This window comes from Zonotrichia leucophrys, chromosome 9, assembly GCF_028769735.1.
Source record: "Zonotrichia leucophrys gambelii isolate GWCS_2022_RI chromosome 9, RI_Zleu_2.0, whole genome shotgun sequence".
Lineage (NCBI taxonomy): Eukaryota > Metazoa > Chordata > Aves > Passeriformes > Passerellidae > Zonotrichia > Zonotrichia leucophrys.
The window spans coordinates 8348175-8372022 of NC_088179.1; the positions used below are offsets into that span (position 1 = coordinate 8348175).

A 23848-nucleotide genomic window follows, 5' to 3' on the forward strand; every position below is an offset into this window, starting at 1 on the left:
GCCTTGCCTTTGCTTCACCTGGAGTCCTGGCTTGCTGTAAAGGGTTGCTATTGCCCTTAGTGCAGGCCAGCCCAGCTGTAGTGGTGGGCACCAGAGTCTGAGCAAGGTCTTGGGTTTAAGTTGCTTACAGTTTTGGGGGTTTTTTTTGGTTGTTTGCTTGTTTTTATTGCTTAAATTTGTTGCAAGAATTTAACCCGGTGGAGTTCAGAGCCATTTCCACTGCATTGGGAAAACATGGATGTGCATGAGAGAAGGGCAGGGGTGGGCACTGCCCACTGGGTCCCACTAGTGCCACTCTTGCACAGGGCTGTCCCCAGGGAGGGCACCCACTGCCCAGGGCAGGCAGCTCTGCCAGGAGCTCTGTTTGCTTTGCTGTGCTGTGGGCAAAGAGCCTGGGCAGAGCCTGGACAGCGCTGTGCCCCTGCAATCCTGCACAAAGCCTGCACAGAGCTGTGCCCCCCAGCCCCTGCAGCCCGTGGGGTGCAGGTGACACAGCCCCACCTGTGCAGGGTGGCCTTTAGCAATGTGCACCTGCTGCTCATTCTCTCGGGCAGCCTGCCAGTTCAGCTGCTGGGGGGTGTTTTACCCCACCCACAAGTGCCATAATTCAGGATAATGTTGTAAAGTCATGTGCATAGTACCCAAATGAGCTAAAGGCAAAGGTCTGGTTCTTCAAAGATCAGTGCTTAGTCTGGGCATATTCTGGAGTCCCCTGCATGTTCTATGAAAGTCGTCTCACCTCTCCTTACTGCCTATACAATTTGTTTCCAAAAAGTAGAAGGGCCAGACTTTAATCCAGGATGCCAGGAAGGGGAGGGTGCTATGAGGATGCCTGATATTTTCACTTACCCATTCCACCTCCAACATTCAGTCTGTTTTTCACCATCACAGGAGTCCTAGCATAGCCTTCATTTTTGAGATGACTCATTTCCTTTTCTGCAATGCTCTTATGTTCTAGTGCTAATAATACTTCCACAAGTGGAAGTCATTATTATAGAGGAGTGCTGATAAACTGGCTCATCCTACCTTGCCTCTCAGATGGTATCACAAATGGCAGCCTCAATGTTTTATGTTCTGCCTGAGAGAGCAATTTTTCTTTCAACCTTGGAATTTAATTAACTTCCAAACATGTGCCTGCATCCATTTGGAAACTGAAGGCATTAACTAAATAAACCCACACAGTAGGTTTTTAAAAGATGTTTGTTCCTTGAGCCTTTGTTTACTGTGCACAGTGTGGGGCAGGGTATTCACTGCCTTCCCTGTGCTGTGTGTGTCCACAGGAGCAGCCAGGTGTGTCCCACCTGCTGATAATGAGGCAGTGATGTGATTCACATGATGAGGGATAAAGGATGCAAAGGCACCAGCAGTCACTTTTCCAGACCCTGGTGCTGGCTGTAAGTCTAGCACTCTCTGGCGTGTCTGTGCTGTAGAGAGAAGGATGAAGGAATGACTGGCTTTTTCCTGGTCCTGACTTGTGAATCCTGAATCCTGCCATCTTTCTTTTAATGTGAAACCATTTTTTAAATGGCTGATGGGAGAGAGAGGGATGCAATGTGCCTGGTGACAAATGTGGCAGTGGGTGATTGTGTTGCTGTTCCAGCATATGGCCAACGCCAGTAGCAAGGGAAGGATGTTATTTTAAGCCCCCTCCTTTGCTGGTGGAAGCATGAGAAGCAGAAGAGTGAGCTGTCTCACACAGCAACTGAGCTTTCATGGTAGTTAACCTGATTTTTGTACTAAGAAAAAAAAATGGAAAAAGGTTTGCTTGGCTTTGTTTTAAAAAGTCTCCCCTGCCTATATGTGGCTACATTATGTAAAGGGAGGAGGGCTACAACAGAAAGCAAATACATCCTACAGGGACAGCCTGGTTAACTTTCCTCAGATGCGCTCACTGTGGATGCTGAGAGCCTACTGCCTTTGGGAAGAGGGTGCTGAGGAGCCAAGGATGCCCATGGCTGGATGGGCAGCACCTCTCAGGGCTGCTGGACAGCATTGCCCCTTGCCTCTGCTTGCCTTGCTGACCTGAGAATGTGACATTTCCCCTAAAAGTACTGTGGTGCTGTGCTCTGGAGCGAATTAATGCAGCCCTTGCTTAAACCTCTGGTGTCCCAAGCAGGGAACAGAAGCCCTTTACTGGGGAGTTGGGCAGGAGAACTGGTAGCTCATGTTGCCTGTCCAGTTTTCCCTCTGCTGTCTCTATGAGGATGCTGAGGCTGTCATTTAATAACCACAGGGGTGCTGTGTCCCAGCAGGGCTCCTGCAGCTCTGGGTGACTGGGAGCTGCTGGGAATGGGGGAGCTGGGGCTGGACACAGCTGTGATTTGAAGGTGGGGTGGAAAAATTTCTCTTATGGCTGCTTTCTTGGCAGGGGAGGGGCTGTAAGGGATAGGGAGGAAACTTAAACTTCTCTGGCATGGGGTGGGAGCCAGCTGTCTGTCTCACAGTGTCCTGTATTGCTGAATCTCATCAGCCAACCCTCCTTTTGGTCCCACTCCTGCTCAGGTTACCACAGAGTGCAGCAAAACCGCCACTTCCTTCGCTGGCTGAGCTAATGGAAACTCCTTTAATAATTCAGGGGATAAATTCTCTGCTTGGAGGGCTGGATTCTGCAGGAAAAAGCACAGAAATACAGGTGGTTCTTGGGTGGGCTGCGTGGGGATTGCCTGTGCTGACTGACAGCCTGTGGCCTTTGCTGTCCCCAGATAGTGATGTACATAGGCCAGGTCTCCAAGGACATCCTGAAGTGGCCTCGGCCCCTGTCACCACCTGTGGTGAAGCTGGAGATGAGGACGAATGCAGAGTATGGGATGCCATCCACCCACGCCATGGCAGCTACAGCCATCTCCTTCTCCTTCTTCATTGCAACCATGAACCAGTACAAGGTAGGGGGACAAAAAGAAAAAAACAGAAGAAGAAAAAGAAAATACATTAAGAAAAGAAAAGGCTTGCTTCCAGTAAGCCACATAAAGCTTGCAAATCCAAAGATGTTGCTACTTCCAGAGGAGTTCTGTATTTATTTTCACACATGTGTATTCTTCCCTGTGCTTACCTGTAGCTGGTCACTAATAGACACAAAAAGAAATGTAGTGGAAATGTCCCTTTTTTGTGCATGGACTCCTCTCAGAGCTGCTGGCAGGCTGCACGGCCCTGCTGTAGTTTGGTGGGGTCACTGTGTTTTTGCACGTGGGGTGACCATGCAGGGAAGGTGCCTGGCAGCCAGCATTTTGTGTTCACCCCATGCCCATCAAGTCAGTGCTGCACACTGGGACATGCTGGCTCCCAGGCAAAGCAAAAACCAAAGCAGCTCTGTGTCACATGGTTTCTGTATGAAAGGAAAAGCATTTCTGGAAATCCCCTGGCTCCAGCCTGTGTTAGACTAACAGCACACAACATGATTGGGAAGAGGAGTAACACAACATGCTTGTCAGAGGAGTAACAGCAACTTCACTGCCCTGTAGGAGCTGCATGCTCCTTGGGGAAATCTCATCATTTTTCCTCATCATCTTCCTAAAATGTTTATTTCCTGGAAGCTCATTTCTCCATGATGATTATTTTCATTCCATTTAATGAATCCAAGCCTGTGTTTCCTGTACTCTAGCAATAATAACTTCCTGGCTGCATTGTATTTAAGAATGCTTCTCAGCTCTCTCAAAGGATAAACCCATGTGTGGTAATTGGTCAGGGCAGCTTGACAGTGACATGGGGACAAGGAGACATAAAAGGGAATATTTGTCATATATATTGTCATATATTTGGAAGCCAGATCCGTCCCATGTGTCAGGGCTGCCAAGTTGACCTGGTCAGCGTCACCTTCTCCTCAATCCACAAGTGACCAGAGGGACACGCAGCTCTTCACAGGCTGTCTTATGCTTCCTGGAAACTGCCGTGAAACTGTAAAGCTGCTGTCAAATAATTAAATGGTTTAATTGCCTCTATTAAGATGGAAAAATCTCCCAGTACATTATGCTGCTATCTTCTCAACATGCCCTAATAATCATCAATTACTGATCTGGACTAGCTTGAAGGCTGCCTGCTGAGGGAGGAGTCAAGTGGGTGCAAATGCTCCAAAGGCTTAGAGACATGAGGAAAAATAGTGTTTTATGAACTGGGAGTGACATCTGCAGCTGGGTCTGAGCTCTTTATTCAGCAGGCTGGAATATGCCAGAGGAAAGGGTCAGAAGAGAGCTGTTATGCTTAGAATTTCCACAGAGGCATTTTTGTGCTGACCTGCGGCCACCCTGGTCAGTCATGAGCCTCAGGCAGAAGATAGAGACTTTGTGTCAAATTGGATGAATTAATTGCATTTTTTTATATTTTGAATTGGTTTACTCTTTAAAGAAAAATCTCCCTTATGGACTGAAAGGAGTCCAGCAGCCCACTCAGTTTCAGGGTTTGAATGAGTGAATTAAGGGCTAATATGTTAAGATTATTCTTTACCAAATGGAGCTTTTAAAAATTTTTTAATGTTGATTTATTTAAATGGTTTTTTCCATGTTTTTAGGCTACTCAGAGAGGATATTAGGCAAAATGAGCTTCATAAGAAGATAATTAAACCTTTAAGTGTCACGGGGAAGAGTGGTCCTGACTACTTTAATAGCTGGATTGTGGTTTCAGCCCAGACATTGATTCTCCCCACTCAGCCCGCTGCCCGAGGACTATTGATCACACTCCTGGTCACACTCTGCAGCTGTCACCGTCCCCTTGGCTGAGCTCAGGCTGCAGTGCTGCCTCAGCCATGCCGTGTACAACATGCCTTTTTCCGTAAGCTCTTTAACACTAACATGGGGTTTGCAGATAGATACTGTAGAGAAGGATTCTGCAAATACCATCTATACCCAGATGTCTCCTCAGTGAGACCAGACCTTGCAGAAGATGAAATGACCTTCCAGCAGGGTTGAGTGTTGGTTAAGGGGGCCTTGTCTCAGGTCACATTCATCTCCTGGGGAAAGCAGAGCTCAGGAGCCCCTTCCCAGCACAAGATCTTTATGTCAGTCCAGCTGCTTGGTTTCATGATATATTTAATTATTTTTTCCACTTTTCACAGTATCCATTTGAGCTCGGCCTCGCAGCAGCGTTCGTGTTCTCGACGTTGGTGTGCCTGAGCAGGCTCTACACAGGGATGCACACAGTCCTGGTAAGGATGTGCCTCCAGCTCTGCTTCCCTGCAGTTCCCCAGGCTGGTGGCCATGCCAGCACAGGGACAGACAGCCGTGCCGCTGGGTTTGGGGCTGCGCACCGAAGGGAGCTGCGGGAATCCCTCGGGCTGTCGCAATTGGAGTCCGCATGGGGTGATTCCAGCACGGGGAGGCTGCAGCGCCTGGGCCGAGCCGGGTGAGCCCTGCCCGGCACCTCAATGGAGCTCTCCATTTCGAAAGTTTAATTGCGAGGAATGCTCTTGGGCAACCACGCTGCTCCTCAGCAAAGGCCTTTGTGCAATAGTATCGCTGTTTTCAGCGAGAATAGCCGGGGCTGGCTCAGCCTGGGAGTGCCGGCAGCAGGGATTGCGGCCCGGTGAGTCACGGCCGAAGCGTGGCCGGCGAGCTGCCCTGAGGGCCGGCCACAGCACGGCTCCTGGCCGCGGGCAGGCACCCAGAAATGACAGTTTTCTTCTTTTCAGCTGGAAGGAAATGCTTCCCAAGGGACTGAGATGCACAAATAGTTTGGCTGAAAATAATTATAAAATAGCTGTGATTTTATATGACAGACTTGTTGGGCATAGTTGCTTAGAGACATCGGCGCTGCTTTAGGAGGAGCTAATTTCAGTGTGCCTGTGATAGCTGGTTCATTCCTGACAGGAGGAAACTTTATTGATCTGTTATACACAGTGGACAGAGGGGCGGTCCAGCTTCCCAAACATGGATAAAAACTTCAGGCTGTTTCCTCACAGGAGTTTGATATGTTGTTGGTTGCATATGCATAAATAATTGAATCTTTTTTACTAAGTAATAATTATGTTTATAATGAGACTTGATGGCTGTAAGAAAAGGAGCCCTCATGAGATTAAGGTTAGCTATAAAGTATAGCTTGACCTTCCCTTTCAGGCCCAGTGGATCAAAACAATATCTTACATGGAGGCTGCAGACACCCTTTCTGGGCTACTGACCTCAAGTCAATCAGTAAAAATTCTTTGCATACTTCTCTTGCTGGCCCATCATAATGAAAGACCCCTCTAAATTTAGATGGATTTTAGGGTAAAGAAGAAAAAGTCCTTTGTGCTTTTGACATGATAGAAAAGGGCTGTAAAATAAAATTTTAAAAAAAGCTTCTTAGCTGAAGTGTGAGCAATGCTGCCTTCCAAAAGGGCAAACGTGCTTGGCTGAGGTCTTTATCCTGTGTGAGCCGTGGTGGGGATGGGGCTGGGAAAGGCCCAGTGGTCACACACAGCCCCTCTTTGCAGCAGCTTGTCACCTCAGGGACTGGCTCTGCTGTGCCACCTGCAGTGATGGCTCTTTGGGAAGAAGTTCAGAGCTGTTTGTGCCCCTTGGTGGGACAGCTCCTGCCCTGAGCTGTCACATCACCAGGCTGAGGCACAGCAGTGCCAAGCCATCAGCTGAAAGAGCCTCTGGGGTTTTAACTGAGACCTTAACAGAAAGGATGGAAAAATGTATTAAGTGGTCATAGCATTTTAGTGAAGCAAAGGAATGGCTAACAAATCTCCATGGATTGGTGTAACTGAATTTTTTCTGTTTGAGGAACCAGAGGAGGAGCGACAAGGGCAGTTGCATTGTGCTTTCCTGCAGCTCCAGTGGAGAGTCTCACCTTCTGTAGTCTCAGCTCTACAAATCTGTTTGTATTCTAGCACTGCTGGCCTTGCTTTTGAATGAGGAGTGGTATCAGAAAGAACAGTGATGTCACTAGAAGAGATATTACCATTAAAGACCTCCTGGAGAGGCAGTCAGCTGGTATGGGAGCCATCTGCATCCTTCCAGCTGTGCCAGAATGAATACCATGCCCAGGGAAAAGGGAACAAACACCCCTGGCCTGGGCTGTTACCAGGAGAGCATCACCCAGCCAGAGGATGGGGTGGCAGCAATGCACTCAGACTGCTGACAGGCAATTGAGTTACAACCACCCATCTCCAGCACCTCAACATCAGAGTGTCCCTGTGTGTGGAAAAACAGGGGAAATGCAGGGTTCTCTCTTGTAGGTCTCAAATGATGGAGTCTGAGGACCTGGTACAGAGGGGATCAGGAGTTACCTGGAAAAGGCAAAGTAAAAAAAAAAAAAAAAAAAGTTTGGACCCACTTTAAAGCAGCGAATCTGTAAGGTTTTAGAGCTTAATTTTGAGAAACAAGAAGCAATTGGAGATGATATGAGCCATTCCCTCCAGAGCCACAGCTGATGTGGGGAGAACCTCACTGGCACTGCAACTGCCTTGAGTTACAAACAATAATGTCCTGTGCTAACCATCACTTTTTATAACCCAAAAACCCTGAAGGTTTCCCCCCCCCGAGATATACCCATTTAGTGCTGATGCATTTATTTCTGATTACACTTCCCATAGGGGGAGGTGGGGGTGTGTGTTCTGAAGCTCCCCCCTGCCCCTATGCTGGGCTGTATTTCAGGTTTTTTCATACTACCAATAATCCTGAATTTACCTTAGGTATTTTAAAGGTGATAAACACCCAACATAGTCCCAGTACTTCACACACTGTGCAGCACAGTCCTTAGGAGTGGAGTTGAGGAGCCTGAGTGGTGTCTCAGTAAATGTAAGGGGATGCAGGCAGTAAGTGACCCTGTACCAAATAGAACAGGAAAATTGTTCTTTCTGCTCGGATTGGCAATAGCAGAGAAGCAGGGCAGATGTTTGGGGCTGTGTGGGAGCAGGGCTGAGCTGCATGCCAGCAGAGGGGCTTCAGAGGAGGCAAATGGAGCCTGGGGATGACTCGTCTGTGCCAAAGCAGCTGGAGCATCCCAGCAGGATGGATGAACCTCCCAGCAACCGCAGGTTTTAAATTCTGCAGGTAGTTCTGCACCTTGAGCAAAATCCTTATTTAAAAATTCCTTTATAATTGCGGGCTTGGCGAGAGGCTAATCTGTTTACACAGGCAGACGGGCAGGAATGTGCTTCCTGGGTGTGCTAACAGCAGCTCCACCCCCGGGAAAAAATCAGCTCCTGCTCCGGGGGCACGGCAGGGAGGGTCTGCAGAGTTCTCGCAGAAATCGGAGCCGTCCCTCCTCTTCCCATCTTGTCTTTGGCTGTAAAGGCAAGGGGAGACATCATTAATTCTGCATTGCTGAATGTAGGTGTTGGTATGGATCTTGCCCTCCTCCTCTGGGTGTTCAAAAAAATCAAACCTGCCCATGCACACCGGGAATGAAGGGACTGCCACAGACAGGCAGGCATCTCCTGAGTCTCCAGCAACTTCCAGTGAGGAGTTTCCAAAATGAAAAGCCCAGATATTGGTGGATGGGGGGAAAACAGAATAAACCACTGGCTTCCTATATATATATATATATATATATATATATATATATACACACTTACAAATTTACTTACAAATTGTATACATTTACTACTGTACTGATACATATATATGTAAACAATTTGTTTACTTACGAATTATATACATGTGCTACTGTACTGATACATGCATTATAAAACACACCAAATTAACAAATGTAATGATGAAATAAGCTGATGAAATAAGTCATTATTATAATAATAATGACTTCTTAAAAATGCACATTTTATTTTACTTATGAGCAGTGCAAAAAGTATGTTCTCCCCCCAGCCCCATGGGTTGCTTTGTGCACCCAGTTTGGAGACCATGGGTACAATGCCACTGGTCAGAGCTGATTGCCTGGGTCCTGTTTGAAACTTCCAAGAGCCACGTTACTGTACTGGGGCTGAAAGGGAGGATAACATAATGCAGAAAACTTTAATCAGGTTTGTAAATAGGGACTGTTTGCAATTGGGGTGGGAACTGCTGGAGCCAGGTGGGTACATCTGAGCAAAGCTCTTGTGAGAAAATGTTAATGTTTGGTTACATTTCTTTAATTGGAACAGAAAAACATGTGAACAGCTTTTGAGTTTTGCTCCTTGATCACCCATAGAGTGGTAGTGAGGACTTTTTCTTTTAACATGAGGTGGACAAACATCTGTGTGGGAAATTGATGTACAGAGTGGGGATGGGATTTCTGAACATCAGTGCTGGGAGCAGCCCCCAGCTCTTTTGTATTGAGGCAGTTACTTCGTGTTGGGCCAAAATACGCTTTACATATAAAAGGTATCATCTAAGAATTTACATCAAAACATGAATTACTGTGAAGCAAAGCTATATAATATAATGGTATTTTACATACTAGATATCTGTGATCAGGTTTGTGTGTTTCCATGGCTAGCCTCATGTTTTGGATGAGGGAATAAATGGAAATTTGTATTAAGGATATGTAAAATTGCTGTAGGAGTTGTTTAAAACCAAATGTGCTGTGAATCTAATGGAAGTTGTAAACAGCTGAAGTTCAGCCCTACATGAGTAATGAATTTACCAGTGTCATTAAATATTTCTGTTGTGAAGAAGTCCCCTCATTCCTGCCTAACTCGAAGTGAAGCTCCCATAAATAATTTTTAGACTGTGACCAAGCATGGTAGTAGTCAGCTGTCATGACTCATGAAGAAGATACAATCTTAGAAGAGGACATTTCTGTCTGTGCCTAACTTCAGCTTTTGCAGAGGTTTTTGTGGCTGTACTAACACTGCTGCCTCTATGTGACACTGGAAGGGTGGCACAGGGAGACTTGTTTTATTGCTTTTTACCTGGCTGCTCCTATACACAGGGCTTTTGTTAGGGGCTGCCTCCTGTCTCAGCTTCGTGGCTGACAGCAATCAAGTTCTCAAAACACCTTTTTTGCCTCTGTTAATAAATTAGGGTTTAACTATATGCTTGCTTGAGGCAGTGTACTGAAAGTCAGATTTCAGAGACTTGGGCAATGAATTTCTCCTTGCAGTATCCCTGCCTGGAGGTGCCTCCCTCCCACTGCTGGCAGAAACCATGGCACACGCACCACGTCCCACAGCTCTGCACTTTCCATCCCTGGAGCTTGTGTTTCTGGGATGGGAGCCTGTCTCTGACAAAGGACAGCATCTCCCCCTTCATGCAAAGCAAGCAAGGTATAATCAGACTGATGGGATGAAGTTGCTTGCAGGGTTACCAGGAGGCAGAGGGTTTGTGTGAGGGCAGCTCTCTGCAATGCTGTCCCTGAGATGGAGTTGTGCACGTGCCTTTTCCGAGGTTGTAGATGGAGAATGCCCTCAAAACATGGGAGCAGGTGAGGAGGAGGATGTGTGTCCACAGACACATGCATATGCATAAGCTGAGGTTGGGTTTGTGGATTGTCATGCTTTGTTTAGCCTGTGCTTCAGGTTTTCCCTGCACGTGGATAGTGCCATCACTGGATTCTGGGTGTTCCTCCACTGCTGGGCCCCACCAATGCAGATACTGGTCTTTTATCATCACTCAAACACCTGGTTTGCCTTCCAGGTCTCACAAAGGCTTTTCAATGTGATTTCTTTACAGGATGTGATTGGAGGAGCACTGATTTCGGCCGTGCTGCTCGTGCTCTTGTATCCTGCGTGGGACACAATAGATCACTTGCTGTTGACCAGCCCCTTCTGCCCATTGGTTTCCATAGTTGTGCCTCTTTTCTTATGCTACAACTACCCCAAACTAGACTATTACAGCCCTACCAGGGGAGACACCACTACCATCTTAGGAGCAGCAGCTGGAGCAACTGTGGGATTTTGGTTAAACAACCAGTACGCTGCTCCAGCCCACACTGGCACGAGTGCTCAGGCTGAGCTTCCTCTGGCCAGCAGTGCAGTGGTGTTTGTGCTGGCCAGGTTCTTCACAGGGATCTTGGTTGTGCTGCTGGCCCGCTGGCTCACGAAGAGCGCGGTGCTGGCCGTGCTGGGCCATCGCTACCAGTTCCCCAGGGGTGACCTGCAGGCCCGGAGACGCCTGGAGGTTGAGGTGCCCTACAAGTTTGTGACGTACTCCTGCGTTGGCTTCACGGCCACCGTGCTCGTGCCGCTGCTGCACCAGCTGCTGGGGCTGATGTGAGCGCAGCTGCTCCTCACTGAGCCCCCTGCAGCACCACGCTCTGGGGACAGGACACTCCAGGCTGCTGACTCGACCAAAAAGTGTTTTTGTGCCTTTCTGCACTGGTGTGGTGGGTTTGGCTCTGGCTGCGTGCCAGGGGCTCACCAAAGCTGCTCTGTCACTCCTCTCTCTCCAGGGAGAGAATATAATGAGAGGATCATGGCTCAAGACAAGGGCAGGGAGAGATCACTCAGCAGTTTTACTGTCACAGGCAAAACAGAATTGACTTGGGGAAGTAAGTTTAATTTATTACCAAACTAATCAGAGCAGGATACTAAGAAATAAAACCGAACATTTACAACCACCTTTCACCTACCCCTCCCTTCTTTCTAGGCTCAACTTCCCTCCTGACATCTCTAGTTCCTCCTACCCACCATCACAGGGGGATGGGAGTGGAGGTTACAGCGAGTTCATCACATGTTGCTGCTGCTGCTCCTTCCTCCTCAGGGGCAGAACTCCTCACACTCCTCCCCTGCTCCAGCATGGGGTCCTTCCCACAGAAGACAGCTCTCCAAAAACATCTCCAATGTGAATTTTTCCATGGGCTGCACTTCATCCAGCATGGGTCCCCTGAGGGATCAAAAGTCCTGCCAGGAGCCTATTTCAACCTTTCTTAGGGCATCACCCTGTTTCAGTGGGGGGTCCTCCACTGATTGCAGGCGGATCTCTGCTCCCCATGGACCTCCATGGGCTGCAGGGGAGTCTCTGCTCTGGCACCCAGAGCACCTCTTTCTCTTCCTTCTGTGATCTTTATATCTGCAGAGTTGTTCCTCTCCCATGTCTTCACTTCTCTGTCTGCCTGTGGTTGTGCATGTTTTTCCTCCCTTCTTAACTCTGTCATCCCAGAGGTGCTGCTGCTGTCCCTGATGGGCTCAGCCTTGGCCAGCAGTGGATCTGTCTGGAAGCCAGCTGGCATTGGTTCTGTTGGACACAGGGGAAGCTTCTGGTACCCTCTGGGAGATGTCACCCTTATAGCCACCACCATGCCCTTGCCACACAAACGCAAAGGAGCTGGCCTAAAAAATCTGACTTATGGGAATTGCTGTGCACAGATAACTTTGGGTTAGAAATCACTGACCCCACTGTCCCATAATTAGACACCCTTTGGCCAGGCAGCTAAATGTGACAAGCACACAGCCAGAATCCCTGCCAGAGCAGTAGCAAAGGCTGCTTTGCTGTGGGGTTGGGGTTGCTGGGGAGCAGGGCTGTGCCTCTGCCTGCCTGGCTGTGGGGCTGCTCCTGAAGCAGTAGAGCAAGACAAGGCAGGGCTCAGGTTTGGGACAGCAGGGAAAAAGTGGCTGGTGGGGTGGGGGGAGATGTGACCAGCCAAAATCAAAATGCCATCATTGGGCAGAGCTCACAGTGTCTTCTGATGGCACTGCCAGACCAGGCTGGTTCTGTGTGGAAGGTTTTACTCATTATTAAAATCTAAAATAAAAAAACCAAACCCAAAACATAAAAGAGAAGGAAAAGCAAATACAAAATGTTAATGTGATTTGCAACAAATTTCCTTGGATATTAATAAGAAAGCCTCCACTAAAACATCCTTTGCCTACAAACTGAGCAGAGTTATTAGCACAGCACTGAGCTAGAGGAAAGGAAAAAGTCCTTCCTGTCTTTCAGGGGTGACAAGTAGAGTCCCTAAACTGCGTTGTGGAAGGAGCTGAGCAGTGACTCTGGGACTACAGCGTGTGACAATTACAGATGCCATCATTTTCAGCTGCTGCACAGCACCGCAGCTGGTCTTCCATGCATCCTGCAACACTTTGTGTACACTTGTAGAATAGCAGGGAGGTGTGTCCATAGGAAGGGCATCCCTATATCTCAGGCTGCTTATTTAAAACAATATATTTCAGCTGTTGGACCAATGAGCTGTTGAGAAATACAGCAGTGAACGTGGTCTGCTTGGCTAGGAACATGTACAGTGCTATTGCTGCAGAGCTTCAAGCATGGCCCCTGTGCCTTGCCTGGCAGAATGTACAGTGAGAGCCAGCTTTCTACCCATGTCCACTTGTCTTCCTGGCTGCAAGAAAAATGAATCTGAAGAATGTAAAAGGGGTGCTTTGCCATCCATTGACTGCCTGGATTAACATAACCAATTCCAAAACTGGAATAGCTGGGAGATGTCTGAGGAGTGCGAGGTGAAAAAGCTGCACCACTCTAAACCCAGGTTGCCATTCTCCAGAAGAAATGCAGGCAGAAATTGTAACAAGTTTAGATTTTCTCAGGTTGTGTGGACTTTACACGTGCATGCAAACAGCTCCAGTAAGCCTTTCAGCAGGGCACATGGCCACTCACACCTGCCCCTGGGTGAGGGCTGGACAGGGGCCACCACAGCCATGGGGTTCCGTGCTCAGCCTCTCTCCCTCCCATACACCACAGAAATTCTGCCATCAGGTTTAAAATACCTTTAAACACCTTGTGCTAAGAGAGCTGCATGACACACAGGTGCAGTGCACAACTGGAGCCCTGCAGAGGGGCCACATCACAAAACTGGGAAAAAACTTGGCAGCAAGATGTGCATTTAAGCTGGGGATTGGAATTACTCCCAAGAAAGGCACATTGTTACAGGGACATTCATGCAGCTTTATGTGTAAAATTTCTGTTCTGATTCACAGCTATTTTATGCTATGAAGATTTTATAAATTATATATAAATGCTGCACAGGTATTTTTATAGTATTCACCTGCATGTGATTCATGCAATAAATGCAAACTCTATTTGGTTCAAATTTTAAAATAAACCTATTTTGCAGAGTTTGTTGTCTGTCTGTTTGTTTTGCATCCTCTATTGATACTTGTAAATGGCTGATGTAAAGGCAATGAGTCCCAGCTAAAAGAGCTTCCCAAGTGCAAGCACCCGCTTCTTTTCCTAAGCTGTCCTGCTTGTCTCTGCTCAGTCTAGCTCCATGCTTTGGCTGCTCCAGAAGGATCCTGCTTTTTAAAAAGCATTTAAAAAAGAGATTACTGGTCAACTAATGGCTATTTCTTACAACATGTGCAAATGTAAATGCGTGAGTTGCATGTAATTAGTGCTGGGGGACTTTTGGGCACTGGAATCTCCTTCACCTACAATATCTGCTTCTAATAGACTGAACAGTTAACTGGAAGCCAATTTAACATGTGCAGTGATAGCATGACAGCCCATGAACTGCAGAATATTTTGCATTAGTTGAGGAGCCTAACAAGGTTTTGTGGTCAAAAAGTGTATTTGAAACCAGATAGGGCCTCATCCTCCTCCTCTCAGGATCACATCCTGCCTGGAAGTGGTGTCACTGCAAGTGCCCACAGCTATCAGGATACGCCCAGTTGCTGCAGCATCCCGGGTTCAGCTGGGCTCTGTGCTGGGGCTGTGCTCCAGGGATGCTCACGGGACCTCAGCCACTCCTGCAGGGCCAGGCTGGGAGAGGCAAGTGAGACACATCACCCTTTCTGGATTTCATAACCTGAAGCACCAGCTCCTCATTGCAAATCCATGTCTTTGCTGTCTTTGGAAATGCTCTTCATCCCTGCAGTGCAGATGCCTCTGCATTTCCAGGGTGGTGGGAGAGAATGAGATTATGTGGGGGGTTTGCTGGCCATGTTCTTTACTTTGTAAGACAAAGGCAACAGCTGAATCCTCTTGAGTAGGCACACTTGTGCTTTAGAGTAAAACACTGCTTTTGGTGTGAATGGAGTGGGAGGTGACTTGCAGAGTACCAGCCTGGGCTGTTGTGTTCTCAGTACTGTCTGTGCTCCTCTGCTCCAGTGCTGCAGCTCTCCCTCCCGTGCCTGCCTACAGCTGGAGGGCTGATGCAAGGCAATCTCAGCTGCCTTTGTTACGTCTCAGGAGGGATGTAGCAAGCATCTCATCCATAGCTTAGCCCTCTGTCCTGCCTGGAGGCTGCCTTCTCCTGACCAGCTCACTTTGCAAATGGCTTTCTGGGCACTGGTGCTGACCCAGGCTTATCCCTCTCTGGGGCATCTCTGTGTGCTGGTGCCCAGTGCAGAACCAGCTGCTCTGTCAGAAGTCAAATGGATATTGCACCTTTTGGCAGGGATTAAGAGCCAGGGCAGCAAGCACTGAATTTCCCTGCTTTAATTTTCCAGCAGTAACTTTGTCATGACCCCAGTCTCCCAATCATCCAGTTCCTATGCAAAATCACAAGCAAGCTCATGACTTTCTGGATGTAGTTGATGTAATTCAGGGAAAGGAAGAAAACAGTCTTAGTTTCACTTTTGACCCTTCTCAACTGTGCTACAAGGAGAAGTTGGAAAACACAGGTATATCTCTGAACAGGGTGGAAGTGTGGCTGGGATCTTGCACATTTGCTGAGCCATGAGTAAAGCAAGGCTCTCCCTTGCTCCCTGCTGCTGTCAGAGCTTCCCTGCTGTCTCACTGACTTCCCACCTGCCCACTGTCACCCTGCTGCCACCCTGCCCTGGCAGCAGCTCGGTTTCAAGGTCACTGGGTGGTCAGAGGTGTCACCTGTGCCAGGCCATGATCCCCTGGCAGCCTCCTGGCAGCACTTTTGCCCAGGCTGTTCCATTCTCACCTGCCAAACCAAGGCTGATTTAAATTTCAAGCGAGCACAGTGCCAGCCTGGAGATGGAAACAGTCCCAGGCATCACCTTTACATAAACACCCTTGTGCAATAGCAAGGGTAACCTGCAGGCAGCAGGGCCTGGGAGCTGCAGCCAGGCTGCCTCAGGGCTCTGCTCTTTGCAAAATCACCACCAAAGCACAGCAAGGACAAACCCAGAGCTCAGAGCATGTGTCCAGCAGAATGGAACCCAGCAATCACTCAGACATCACAGTAAACCAGCTCTGATCTCTCTGTCACCAGCTCCCCAACATTTCCTGCTTGTGTTCAGATCCCCAGCAATGACCCAGTACCCACAGGGAGCAGGAGCAGACCAAGAGTAATCCATAATTGAGGAACAGTAGTTGAAAATCCCACTTCAAACTCTTGTTTAAAAAGAAAACCCAAGTTCAAAAGATGTTTAAAAACTGCTCAGAAGCCCCCACCAGCAGCAAAGGTTTCCTTTGCCAGAGCCCATGGCTACAGCAAAGGGCAAAAGCAAATTTCAGCGCTCAGTGGCTGGCTCCAGCATGAAGCTGTGTAATAACTACCTCCAGTACTGCACCCAGCTATGAGCAGGCTGTAAATACCAGATAATTGCTTTGGAGCTATGAAAGACAAAGCCTTGCAATAAATACACCAGACTTATATGAAGTGTCCCACTCATCAGGAATCACAGTTAATCCTGAGCTCAGCACTACAGCAGAGCTTGAATTTCATTGCAAGGCTGCTGGCACCATAGTTAACTGGAGGGGTCAGGGACTCTGAAGAGGCTTTTTAACCTTTCTCTCAATTCTCATCCTCTACTTTTAGCAAGTAATGGTGCTTACCTGGGACAAAGCTCGAGGTTTTGGAGCATTTAGCTGCCTATGCACAGGCAAATGGTATGAAAAAGAAGTGATCCCTAAAAGCCTCACAACACATGCCACTGCAGCTCAAGCCCTTAGTCCCAGCTTAAGCTAGTCTTTACACTCAAAGGACAACTAAATTCACAGGAGAATTGGGACACCCAAAGAGTCAGAAAATCTTGTGTAGAGAAATATATTTAGTGCACGCAAATATGCCTGCGCTCTGCTGCAATGCAAATCTGCCTCATTGTCGTCCTAATCCCCGTGCATGACACACCAATAAACAAGGGGGGGTTAATGCTTTCCATCTGCCTTGCACATTGCTTCCCACACTGAGAGCCTGCCTGCTTACAGTTGTGTAGGCATCATGGAGAGAGACATCCTGCAAATGCCAAGCTGCCTAATCCCCTGGGAGGTTTAAAATGTGAGCTGCAGTTTTCTCACTCTCCGTGGGCACTGGAGTCAGCGGTGCAACGTATGGCGAGAGCTGTGTTCTCATTTCACGTCTGTCATGCAGAGATAATTAAAATCTACACTTCCATCTGAGGGGAACTGTAGGGTTTCCAGATGGGTAACTGTAGTGCATATTTCATACTGGATTATCACTTGCACCAAAAAGCCTTGCCTGTTGCCTTCCCACCTGTTGAGATTATTGATGGGGCTGCCATTGAAAAGCCCTCATGGGCCCAGTGATAGGGGTCTGTGCAGCTCACACAGGCTCACCTCACACTGCACATCCCTGCTCAGGGGCAGTCATTGTGACACCCTTCCCAGATGTCCACTCTTGGACAGCCCCTCCTGGCTCTCACAGCAGAAAGGAGCCACAGTGCATCGGCCTAACACAAAATCCTGGCTCTTTTTGGCCTGCAGCATTAGCAATGGTGATAGTATTGCAAAGGAGGGACAGCCAGCTCCACAAGGCTGCCAGTCAAAGCTGCTTCAGTGTACTGAGCTGGCCACCCACTTGGTGACATTCCTGCAGAAAGGAAGGAATGGCCATCACTGTGCTGGATGGAGCTTCTCAGTTTCAGAGAGAGCAGAGGCACAATGCACGGAGCTGCGACACAACTGCTGCCAGAAAGCCACCTAGAAGGAAAAGCCTGACCCATGAGAGGTTCTCATGTACTGGCAGGGGCAGAACTGCCAGAAAAGTAACCCTGCCCAAAGCTGCATGGTCCTGCAGCACAGCTGGGGTCCAGAAAGCCCTGGTGGGGCTGGGAGTGCAGCGGGCCCACGCTCACTTGTGCAGACAAACATGCCAGCTTCAAGCACACAAAGGCTTTGATAGTTTTCTGCTACTCATGCAAAACACCACTGGCATATGCTCTTAAATGCACTTCCCCATTTGGTTTGGAGCTTCAAAAACCGCTAGGCTGACATCAACAATGAAAAATATTTAATTCCACCCCCTCCGCTTTCTGAATTTAGAATGATAAAGGACCAACAGTTATGTCTGGAGCAGGGAAGCAGATATTACACACATCTTGCTTACAAAATAGCTCTGGTTTTCATGAAACAAGTTTATTTTCCTCCCCCAGCCATTGATGAGCACATGACAACCGTATAGAATAAAAGCTCAACTCCTTAGTTCTGCTCACATTCACTCAACATTTGCTCTAATCAATTATCTTATTTCATGCACTAAGAAAAGAATGAGATTCCTGTTATGCAGCCATAATCAGTTACAGTATGAAGCTGTGTCTGTGGAACATTTCTGATTTTGAAAACTAATCATGTGCTCTGCCATTACATTTCTCTTGTAAAACCATGGGCTTTGACCCAACTTGTTTCTTCCCCCCTGCCCTTTGAAAACATTGAGGGCACAGCCTCGTCTGAGATCCCACATTCCTTCCCTGCAGAAGCCAGCCAGATTGCACTGCACACAACACATTTGCTCAGGGAGACAGGGTCTGTTTTTCTGGTTTATTGGAACATAAAAGCGTAGGAGGATGTCCCCTGGGAGCAGACAAAGAGGAGAGGGTGCTGCACGTGACAGTGGGCGGCTGTCGCAGAGAAAAGTCACGTCTTCACACGAAGGGCTCAATATTGATCTCCAGGACAGAGCAAGGCATGGTGAGCTCAAACTTGGTGATAACATCAGGGTGTACCACTCCAAGTTTCCCAATGCTTTGACCTTTGGCAAAGACCTCAGCACAGCGACCAGGAAAGAAAGCAGAGCCTGGAAAGAAAGTGAGAGAAAAATCAATATTTCTTTGGGCCAGAGGAGTCAATAGGCATTTAACGTGAAGAACAAAGCTCTCAGTATTAAATGGTTCTCTGTGCTCAGATGCTCAGAAGGGGCTCTCACATTCTTGCATTAAGAGTTGTCATGATTGCGTGTGTACAAGGAGCTACTTAAAAAGGCAATAATGTCCAAATGAACCTCAAAGCTCAGGAACATTTTCATGACCCTCTGATCACTAGTGGTCAAGCCAGAGATATTCTCTGTTAGCTCCCCAGTGGAAATAATTCATTTAAGATATGTCTCCTATGAGGTCTGTAGTTGTAACTTGCAGCTACAAGAATGGCAATTAGGTCTTTTTCTTGCCTGAGCTGCTGCAAGTGTCAATTAACTTCAATGTCCACTTCAATTTTGGCCACCTTGAGAAATCTGACCACAGTAGTAAATGACCACAGTAACATTGCTTAAAGGCTGTTTTAAAAATATCCACAAGCAGAATCTTTTAAATTATCCAGTTCCAGTCTTAGCTCCAAGCACAAACCAGCTACTTACACTGGATGTACAACAGTGAAATTACCTCACCCTGGATGCTACTGGCACATGACTGCAGCCACAGAGACACTTGCCACTGCCAGGCTGCACTATTAAAACAAGATGAAACAAATTTAGAAAAGAGTCAAATGTCACACATACAGATCACTCTGCAGATTGTGGGTGAAAACATAACCTAAAAATAAAGTTGCCTTTTACTTAGTGGTTAAGGCTTTCCTATTTGTAAATAAAGATGGTATTGTACCAAAGATGTGAGCAGCACACAGAGACTTTCTTTTAGACACTTGACTGCAAGCTTGAACTGGCACAAGAGCAAGAGCCAAGCAGAAGTTCATAATGTTGGTGTGGTACCCCTTTATAAATCTACAGGAAAAAAAGAGCTTTGACAGTTAAAAAGCTGTGAGTCTGACTTGTCTGTTCTTCTGAGCTTCCTTCTGTGTAGTCTTGGGAAAGTTATTTTATCTTCTTGCACATCTAGACCCAGCTATGTCATGAAACTTAATTGTTTTTAAACTTCTTGTAGCTATCTGATGGGGTCTAAAATAATACTGTACTCAGTCAATCTAACAAGGGCAGTTTCCCAGATCTGTGCCACTTCCCACTGTGTGAAACAATGCTGTTTTCATACACAACAAATGCTCTGCTATCCATCACCACTTGTTGGGCCCCTAGTCCCAGTGAGCTCCAAATATGCTGCTCCAGGCCATGGGTTAGAAGACACTGAGCTGAATTTTCCATCTCATGCAGCAACTGATGCTGGACCATGATGTTACTTTTCTTTGCACTTCCTTGCAGCTAAGAGGGAAATATATAATTAATACCAAGGGGGAACATTTAGGTCCCCAAAGTGCAGGAAATGGAACCTTCAAACAACATCTCAATTTCTAGTTAAGCTGACCCTGAAATGTTGGGCAGTCACCAGTGTGCCCCATGCTCTGCAGACATGGCAACTGCAGGGCACAATGCTGTGGCTGGAAAAGATCAGACAATAAGCAAATAAAAATGAAAGAACCTGTTAAAAACTTTAGAGCCCCCATCTGTCCAGCCAACACATGGCTCTTGCACCAAAGAAACATGAGCTGAGAAACAGGTTTACAGAGAGTTTATGAACTCTGGTTCATAATGGAACCATTATTATGGTAATTGGCTGCACTACAGAATGCTTCAAAGTATATTCCTGCCTGCCAAGAGGGCCTCCAGACTGCATCCCTCAGGGGGATCTAAAGCCTTCCTCATCTTAGTGACTCTTCCTTTGACCACACAGGTGGTGAGGGAAGGAGCTGTTGCTCCACATGCCTCTGCCATGGAACCAGAATTTGGAGCAAATGTAAACTCCAGGTTAAAAAATTCAGACATTGAAAGGCAAGCAAAGAAGGGAAAAAAATCTCAGAAGAAACATGAAAAACCTGAGCAGGAAGGGGGAAAGAGAAACAACCATTTGCAGCTGGGGAAGAGTTTTGATTGAGGGACCAACCACAAGCATAAAAGGAGACCTGAGCTACAGGAACCTGCTGTGCTGGGGTAAGACACAGCCTGTAGGAAGATCTGAAAAACCCATGGAGCAGGGCAGCAAACCAGGAGGGTCATCAAAATAAGCAGGAAACAAAGGTAAGGACTCTTTTCATCCCAATTTGTTTGTTTCTGGTATTATCAAGTAAATAGCAATGGTGGTTAGGATTTCTAACAAAGCTTGTTATGGACTGGGCAGTGTTAGGTGACTTGAAGTAAAGTAGAAGCTTCAGAGTGAGAGTCAAGGCTGTAAGAAAGACATGTGCTGAAGCTACTTGCACACATGGGACATCAGCAAAAAGTGCACACACTGTTACTCTGTCTGGGTAAGTCACACCAGAAGCTGAAGCCCAGCACTCTAAAGCTGCAGCAAAGCCTTCATGCCAAAAGGAGTCTTTCCAGGATCACTGGCAGTGTGAGCTGCAGCTTGTGAGCAGGAGTTCACCACAGTTTGTCCTGTCTATCTATGCAGTATCACCCAAGAACAGCATGGTTGTGTAGAGCATGGTCTTCCCCAAGAAGCTCTCCGTGGTCAGGGGGGCACAAAAGCCCACCTGGAGGCTCCACTCTGAGCAGGTGTGTTAGGAAGGGATTGTGTTTGCTGCTGCTGCAATTATCCTGCCAAGCTGCTCTTGTGGGTGCAACTGGTTGGTTGTACCATCAAGTACACTGAGAGTCAAAATTCATTCAAAAATTGTAGTTTACTGTAACTTCTGTTTTAAGGGTACCAGATTTATCCCTCTTGACATAGCAAATCCTTTCTGCTCTGCACACAAATAAATGTCATAAACTTCACCTTGAAATCTAGTCAGAGATTGCATTGTCCTTGCTGATAGAGACCCAGACAATGGCAGAGGAAGCCTGAAGGTCTAGCAGTGGAAATCCACCTCTTAATGTCAGGTGTGTAAGTGGTAGTTAGGAGAAGGGGTGGGGTGAAATCCAATCCACCTTCCTAAAGAAGGGATGCCAAAGCCAGCCCTGCCTTATGCTGACACACTACACACAAGGCAAAGACAAAAGCTGCTTCTCGTGGCTGCAAGTAAGAATTTAATTTCTAATGTTCAGTGATGTAGAAGTAATACCTTTAATTAAAGCTTCTGTAGCATGTCCTCAAAATCTGTAATTGCCTTTCTGTATTCAGGCAACAGGGCCACTTTGATTGCTTTGGGGTAATTCTTTGGCCAATAATCCAACAGAGCATGTAGTCTTTAGCACATTTTCTGGCTAATTGACTGTCAAAGATCTCGGAGTTCCCTGCACTCTTTGTTGTCAAACACCTTGCACAGTTTCTTTTCTCTACCTTACTCTCCCTTCCTTTCAAAAAGAAATAGATTAAAGCTGTATTATAGGCCTGCAGTTGCACTAAGCCTTCAAACCCACTTGTTAGCTCCTGTAATTTGAAGGAGCACTGGAAGCTGAGGCTTAAGGAGGTAACAGAGCAGAGCTTATCTGGCCTCAGTGCCTTTCATCTTCCTTCTCCTCCCTCTGGTGACTCCAGCTGCCCTTTCACTACCTCACCCCAGCTCACCTGGGGAAGTGTTTTGCCTGTGCTACACTGGATGGAATTTAGTTTTGTGAGGTTAGGCGTTGGTTTTAGGATGAAGTTCTTCACACTTTTGACTAATTTCCTTCTTTTGGTAGAAAATGCAAATCGAATGCAGAGTCAGGGGGCACTTTCAGCCCAGCCCCCTCTTTCTGCCCACAAACACAGCACAGAAAGGCTCCCAGAACCTTATGCAAACCAACAACTTCAAAATCAGATCTTGCCAAGGAGTGATCTACCTTCAGCTAATTTTTAACATCACAGACATCTCAAATCTTCCATGATTTCTGGAACAAATTGAGAGACCAATTGTTCTCATAAGTTGCACACTGTCAGCATCTCTTTTCCTTTATATTCTCAAGGCCACACTTTGGGATCAGTGGGATATTTGTCAACTTTAGTCTCTTGATTTGTAAATCCTGACTAAAGCTGTGCCAGAATGACTGCCACTTCCCCAGATCACACCTAACTGTAGTGACACACCAGGAAATTCAAATTAGTACAATTAAATTTAAGGCATGTGCTTCAATTACCCCTCTCAAGAAAATAATTAACACTTGACAAAAATCACAGAATCAATATCTGTGTGATGTGAACGAGTATGTCCTTGTCTAAAGGGCATCTTTCATTCTGATCTCTTCCTCTGTTTTTCCAAAAGCCTCCTCATACAGGGCAGAGCAGAAGAGGGTAAAGTGACAATCAATTATTTACCTGGGCTGCTATACTGGATATCCAAAAATAGAATATTTGAGTCCTTGTGCAGACAACAAGGCTGGGAACATGGAGAATGATCCACAGATCTGCAGTGGTCAGTCAGTAAATCTTCTCCTATTACAACTAAGTCAATGGCTGAGTTCCTGTTAATGTGTATTTCAGGGAGGGTGTGAGGAAAACTCTTCTATCTCATTAGAACCCTCATTTACAACCCTACAAGCTGGATTTGTTTTTCATTCTTGCTGTGGAGTGTCCAGGAGCTTTAGCAGAGGTTGTTTGGTGTTGCTGCATGTCAGAAAGTGGTTCAAGAATGCAGTAGGTTTGAGGCACCTCTTTATTCACCTGTGTTAGCTTCAGACACTTAAAATTATCTGGGTAAAATCACCGTGTACCTGCCCTTCCCAATGGAAGTAATACTTGAGTGGATGCTGAGGCTAAGGAATGCAGGTATTTGGGGTTCTCTTATTAAATACTGCTTCCAGAAAAAAATTAAGTAGAAAACCTAAAAATACATCTATCAAATTCAATGTATTTCTTTAGAAATCAGTATTTGTGTAGAAAGCTCAAACATTTGCCTTTGTGGGACAACTGTGAGAAACAGCAACTCCACTGGAGTTTAGTTGCTTTGCAGAGTTACCATTACACAGCTAATCTTTGCTCTTAGGCTGGTTTATCTGATTTATCCAGATTTATCTGAAACATTATACTTTGTCTAAAAGTCCCAAACCTAAGCTGATATTCTGTCACAGCTATTTTGTCTATAAAACTAAGGAATTCCAAATCCCAAGTAAAGCTCACTTAAAAAAAAAAAAAAGAAATCTTGCTATTTCACTTGAG

The 23848-nt window shown here is 46.7% G+C and overlaps 2 protein-coding genes across 2 annotated transcripts in view; one reads left to right on the top strand and one right to left on the bottom strand.

The window, feature by feature from the left end:
• Positions 1-13817, top strand: part of SGPP2 (sphingosine-1-phosphate phosphatase 2) — a 34719-nt gene extending 20902 nt beyond the window's left edge. The window contains exons 3-5 of the mRNA XM_064721190.1: positions 2703-2882; positions 5045-5134; positions 10521-13817. Coding sequence (XP_064577260.1) covers positions 2703-2882; positions 5045-5134; positions 10521-11063 — 813 coding nt within the window. The 3' untranslated portion in view covers positions 11064-13817. The remainder of the gene's footprint in view (positions 1-2702; positions 2883-5044; positions 5135-10520) is intronic.
• A 4603-nt stretch (positions 13818-18420) lies between these two features.
• The window catches only part of FARSB (phenylalanyl-tRNA synthetase subunit beta), a 33249-nt gene continuing 27821 nt past the window's right edge, over positions 18421-23848 (bottom strand). The window contains exon 17 of the mRNA XM_064720879.1: positions 18421-18690. Within this exon, the coding sequence (XP_064576949.1) occupies positions 18539-18690 (152 nt within the window). The 3' untranslated portion in view covers positions 18421-18538. The remainder of the gene's footprint in view (positions 18691-23848) is intronic.